The sequence below is a fragment of the Alligator mississippiensis genome, chromosome 5, assembly GCF_030867095.1.
Source record: "Alligator mississippiensis isolate rAllMis1 chromosome 5, rAllMis1, whole genome shotgun sequence".
NCBI classification, from domain to species: Eukaryota; Metazoa; Chordata; order Crocodylia; family Alligatoridae; genus Alligator; species Alligator mississippiensis.
This window is the reverse complement of record NC_081828.1, coordinates 212,546,648-212,552,647: the sequence shown is the minus strand read 5'-3', so window position 1 is coordinate 212,552,647 and position 6,000 is coordinate 212,546,648. Positions and strand designations below refer to the sequence as shown.

The following is a 6,000-nucleotide window of genomic DNA, read 5'->3' as shown; positions in this document are numbered from 1 at the left end:
GGCAGGAGAATGCCAGGCTCAGCAGGTAGCTTGGAAAGTAGGTTTTGGGGCTTAGGGAAATATTGACAGGGAAAAAATGCCAGGGGCACAGGGAAATCCAAAAGAGGGGTGGGTGGGATAAGGTTTTGGGCTAATAAGAGGATCTGATTTTGGCAGTTTGGACCTTAGGCTAATCTTGAGAAGGGCAAAGAAGATGTAGGGGCCAGGGAGCTGGTGGAGCATACAGAGCACCTAAGGTCTGGGTAAAAGCTGGTTCTACTCCCATATTGCTAATTTTAATACAAGACCCTCCTGACCATTCATCAAAAGATAAACTCAAACCATGCTGCGGCTCTCAATGCTCCGAGCCCTGATGCAGCCTGCTGCTGCCACCCCTAGGCTCTGCCCCTGGACCCTGTGATGTCTCACCCACCTTTACCCCTATCCCAAAAACTCTTTCACCCCAACAGGGAGCACCCCTAGCTTTCTGACTGCACTGAACCTGTCTCATCACAGTGGTGCCAGAAATCCCCAGATCCAGTGTTGCAGTCCCACTGGGATGCACGCTCAATCCCCCAAACTTCACTGCTGAAATTCCAGCTGTGCTTTAAAAGCCAGATCCTGATGCTTCCCTGGTCCAACAAAAGTCAGCCCTAGCATCAACCTGCCACATTGAGGCAAGCACTCCCAGGCACTGAGCTGTCCGCACCCCCATGGAGGGTGAGTGTGGCTTCTCTTTTTGCATTGGGGCAGTACTTTTAAATGCATTTGAATCCATCCAGCGCAGTCGGAGCGGCTGAGTTTTCAGTGCTGCTGCACTGAGGGCTTTTCAGGAGGAAAGGGAGTCTATTTTTGCAAGGGGCAGTAGGAGCAGGTGAGGTTGGCTTGGCTTTAAGGAGCAGCAAGATGCAGGGAGATCCAGCTTATACTGCAGGGCTGGAAAGAAAGATGTGGGCACTCAGGTAGGGGCTGGGGAGGAGATGGTAGGACTCTCCAGGTCCCCTAGAAGCGGGGAGGAGGAGCACCCAGCAGGGGAGGGAAGTGCAGCTCTATCCAGAGGAAAGAAAAGCAGGGGCGGGCCTTGGGAGGTGGGGAAAGGCTAAAGCAGCTCTCGCAGCCTCACAACAAGGCAGAGAGAGTGGAGGGGGCTGTGCCGGCTCCAGCTGAGGATGCTAAGTTTGTTCTGGCCGCTGCTGCCTCTGGTAAGTGCCCTGCAGCTAGGGAGGGATGGGGCAGGGGCAGGGGGGTACTTGGCTCTGGGATCTGTGCAGCTGGATGGGGCACTGCTCCCTCCCATCTGCGTGGGAGGAGGCAGGCAGGCTGCTGTGGCACATCTGGATCTTCCAGGTCCTGCTGCTGCTAGCTCCTGGGATGCAGATGTGAGAACTCGGATAGTCTTGGAGGTAGGCAGGGAAGGCAAGGAAAGGGTTCAGGGGGCAAAAGCCAAAGAGTTTTGCTTTGCCAAGCAGAGTTTCCCAAACCCAAACTTCCCCAGCCTGAGATTTTGCTTAAGACAGATGCAAATCTTCGGGTGACTTGTTTCAGGGAGAGCATCTGTCACAGCTTCTAAGAGGGAGATGCGTGATATCCTCCCCCCCTCCTACATATACTGATGCTTCCTTACTAAATGCAGCTACCTTGAGCAGTATCAAGCCCAAGGCTTCACTTTATGGAGTTTTATATGAGCACACTGCAAGCAGGAGATGTCGCTGTCACTGGGGAAGGCAGGACCAGACTGCTTTCATTCAACTAAGGCCAGGTAGCAAGAACAGTGAGGATAGCAGTGCCACTGACTATCAGATCAGGTTTGGGTCCCCAGTGGGCTTGGATGGCTCACACTGAAGTCCCTATAACTATAGCTTTGCTGCTGTTGTCACCTCTGCCAGGCAGATTAAAGGTAGCTCAGATATGCCTACCCTGACTGCAGTCCTTGCTGCAAATTGCTCTGTGGACATGCCCAAAATGCCAGAATAGTTTGTGCTTTCTATGGGGCCAGTCAGGAATCAGTAACCCCATTCTGCACAGACGTCTGGACTCAGCTCTGTATCTGTAAATCCTCGGTTCCAAGTTCAAATATGCCATTGCACGTCAGTGCTGATGATCAGGATGTCAAGTGCTCTTCTGGACAGGGTAAAATAGACTGCACAGAGCTCTAGGCTTTCATCGATAAGCTGCCTCTGGTACCCGAGCCTGCTGTTCGAAGTCTAACTGGGGCATCTGCATCACACTGCGGTATAGGCTTAAAATGAATGCTTCATATACATCTGTGACCCACCAGTTTTCTACTTATTATAACAGACAGCACCGAACCTAACATATGTATCAGATGGAAAGACATGACCAACATTGACAAGTAGGTACCACATAGCTTGTGGCACCAGATTCTGACTCACATTGGAGCCTCGGATGTACTTTTGACGAGCATTATTCATCTTTCACATCCCGCACTAAGTTTGACAAGAAGCAATGTAGATGAAGGAGAAATGTTGGGAGACCCCCACCCCCCCAAATCCAAATCATGTTGAGAAAAAGCAGGAAGCGAATGGTGGGAGGATTATCCCAGCAGGGATTTTTTAAACATATAGTTGCGCAGAAGGGACAACAGACTCAAAGCCTCAGTCATGCAACACGAAAACTTCTTTTGTGGTCTTGGGATCCCTCCACTCCCTTTGTCTTCAGTTGGAGTTCATTTGCTTTTATGTTCCTGGGATGCTCAGTGCTATTTAGCATTTGTTCCCTTATAGAGCGGGCTCTTGATGATGGTCAAGTTACTCCTTATTTGTAGGGCGGCAGCTCTGAGAAATTCAAGCGACCCGTTCTGTGGGCACTATTTGAATACCCAGTGAGAGACACTGTCTTCCCCTGCACGCACTTTACAGTCCGGATAGACAAAGGGCAGGAAAAAAAACAGAGGAACAACCAAATTAAATGATTTCCCCAAAGAAGCACAGCAGGACGGGGACAGAGTCAGGGCTAAACCCCACATTTTCTGATTCCTAAGCCTGTATTTGGTTCGCTGAGCTACGCCTGCATCCTTAGCCAAAACCGCTTCTCAGGGTTACTGAGCAAAGAATTCTGTTTGAATCAGTTGAATGAAGGTAATTATAGAAACAAGAAGGGATCGTTACTGAATCATAAGGTAGGATTGGTATTGCATTTCTTGGAAAGATAGACACGACTGGGGCATTCCCCTCCAGAGGGACATACCGATTTCTTTCTCGGGTCTAATTTTCCTTCCCTGGCACACCTCACACTTCCCTCCACGTACACTGTGGATGCACAAGGAATATGAGCACAAGCCCTTAGTATAAAGTTACACGAGCCCCTTGACAGTAGAAACCGATTCTAGCGATGGAGAGTATGGTATGCTAAATGGTATGGTACAGTTCTGGTTAATAATGATTTTTTGAAGCGCCAGTGAAAATTCAATAGTCTACTTATTTTAGTATCAAACTAATGAATTATATCTCTTTTTTCTTGCCCAAAGGTAATGTATTTAAAATGTATGTTTATAATCTATATACACAGGGCATATTGATACGTCTGTATTTCCAAATACACAATGCTTGTGTGTGTCTGCATAAATGTGTGTCTATATCTGTGAGTAGACATGGGTAGATAGATGGATACTGTCTGCTATGATTGAGAACCATTGCAGCATTGCACCGACCTTTAAAAAAACAATCTTGAAAAGGAACTTCTATAATGAAGCCTGCAAGGCAGTCAGTGAATCAGCTTGTCTTACTCCACAGGTAATCAAGTGAAGAAAAGAGGAAACACATTGACAATGCCCCCTAGCCTGTCATGTTCAGTCAAAAAGACTCCCGAAATAACCTAATTAACACACTGAAGAGGATGACTGGAAATGTGTGGTTACATAAGGGCATAGGGTGTATTCTGGATCAAGTACACGTAAGACATTGCAAGTGGAGGCATTGTTTGGTAACTTTCCAGGTAGCAAGTAAATGGGATTTTAAAACAAGCCCTGTCATCTCAGTGCCTACAGCTCATGAGAGTAAGTAAGTGGATGGTTTGGGTGAGTTCGGACTCTACGGGACCATTACCCATTTAAAAACCAGATCTGAGTGCTGGAACTCGTTTCTCACTCTAAAAATGCTCAGCTAGTTTTCATGGTTTTCCTTTCCTGGGCTTTAAGCATTGAGCTCTTTCTTTTTTTGCAATTTCCAAAGCAAAGCAAAACAAAGCAAAGCACCTGCATCTGGGCCTCAAAGTCAGCATATTTTCAAGGTCACTCATGTTTCCATTAAAAAGAGATCTAGAGCAGGTGCAGACTCCTGGCTCGTACATACCATTCCCCAGCCAGTATTACCAATACCGTTTGCACCCAGCCCACCATGGTGATTCAGTTTGAAGCTTGTCAGAACAACTCAGCCCCGGTGCTGGGGCAAGATCTGTGCATGTGAGTTATTCTTAAACTGGTTTATTATTACTATTCCACTTGAGTGGTATGGTTTAATCGGGGGCAATAGAATTACTATTCCACTTCAGTAGTATAGTTTAATCCTGTCTTGAGTAGGGGGGTGGACTAGATGAACTCCTGAGGTCCCTTCCAGTCTTATGATCCTATTTGCATTACTTTGGTGCCTAGCAAACCTGTAGTTATGGACCGAAAGTCCACTTTGCTAAACATGATGACAACTCGGAGTAGGAGGACAGTCACTGCCCCGCAGAGCTTATAATTTAAGTATAAGAGAAGACTGAGGATGCAGAGAGATGGGGAGCACAAGGAAATAATTAGACACCATTGGTCATAGGATATTAGGAGCCTAACTGCTGAAAAGATAATGTTGAGGCAAACTTTGGACTTTGTAGGGAATTCTTATAGATGGTAGTTAAGAGGTTATAGGATATTTTTACAGCATGGTAATATGCTAACAAAGAGATGATGTCACATTCACCCTCCCCCCCCCCACCCTGCCCCAGTCACAGTTTTAAAATACCCCAGGGGTAACAATTGTAGATACAAAGAAAGATTATTAAGCAAAGATTCAGAATGAGGCCCTCACTTCTGTAGATAGTGGCTGGTGCAAAGGATGAGCACAGGGTAAGGGGATCTGAAAGCCCTAATTTCCCTGCAGGGAGGATTTTCCTGGTGCAGGCATTGTGTAACTGAGCCATCAAGTTCTTCCCCAAGGACACTCTTGCAAGTCTGGATCAGTATTTTTGCCATTAGAGTAGCTCCAGGAAGCTGATATAATTTCAGAAGGGCTTCAGGATGCTAGGGACCATAGACCAGGAGAGGGCTGATGTATCTTCAGGGGTGGGGGGAGTTGCCTGGTCTGGGGTGGGCTGATGGTAAGGTGAGCAGCTGGGCTTCCTCAGACCCAGGCCTGCACTGGGAACACATATACAACTTTGTGAGATTGGGTTAACCCTTTCTTAGGTTGTGCTAACCCAATCTCAGTCTAAGTTAGTACATCTACTCAGGTGGATGCACCATTTTGGCGTAATTTAAGCCCTCTGCACCCCAGTACAGTTACACATTTAGATCAACCTACCCCTGGTTAGGACAGTCTAAACATAACACCTGTACCATTAAAGAATTCCCCTAAATTGCTCCATATGTATACTGGGAGGATACTAGGAGTATTGGAATTATAGTATACTGGGAGCATTGGAGATAAAGTGATTGGGAATATACTAGGAGTATACTGGGAGTATTGGAGTTATAGTAGACTGGGAGTATTCTGGAAGTATTGGAGTTATGGTGTACTAGGAGTATTGGAGTTAGAGTGACTGGGAGTATACTGGGAGCACTGGAGTTTGAGTGACTACCGGCCACCTGGGAGGGGCTGACATGAATGGATCCTGATGGTGGTCTGAGCTTAATCCAAAACCACACCAAAGTGAAAAAAAATGGTCAGATCTGCATGGACCGTCATTTTTTTTTTGTTGCCTTTCTCTTCAGCAGGGGGCATGGTTTTCTTCCTGGCCTCATCTTGTGTGTATTTTAACAATCAGCGGATGCAGAGCGTTGACCGTGTCCTCATCCCCCTGCTT

At 46.9% G+C, this 6,000-nt stretch overlaps 1 protein-coding gene across 1 annotated transcript in view; it reads left to right on the top strand.

Annotated features, from left to right (window-relative positions):
* The first annotated feature begins 1,117 nt into the window (after positions 1–1,117).
* The window catches only part of LOC102570681 (vasoactive intestinal polypeptide receptor 1), a 35,746-nt gene continuing 30,863 nt past the window's right edge, over positions 1,118–6,000 (top strand). The window contains exon 1 of the mRNA XM_019499496.2: positions 1,118–1,181. Within this exon, the coding sequence (XP_019355041.1) occupies positions 1,149–1,181 (33 nt within the window). The 5' untranslated portion in view covers positions 1,118–1,148. The remainder of the gene's footprint in view (positions 1,182–6,000) is intronic.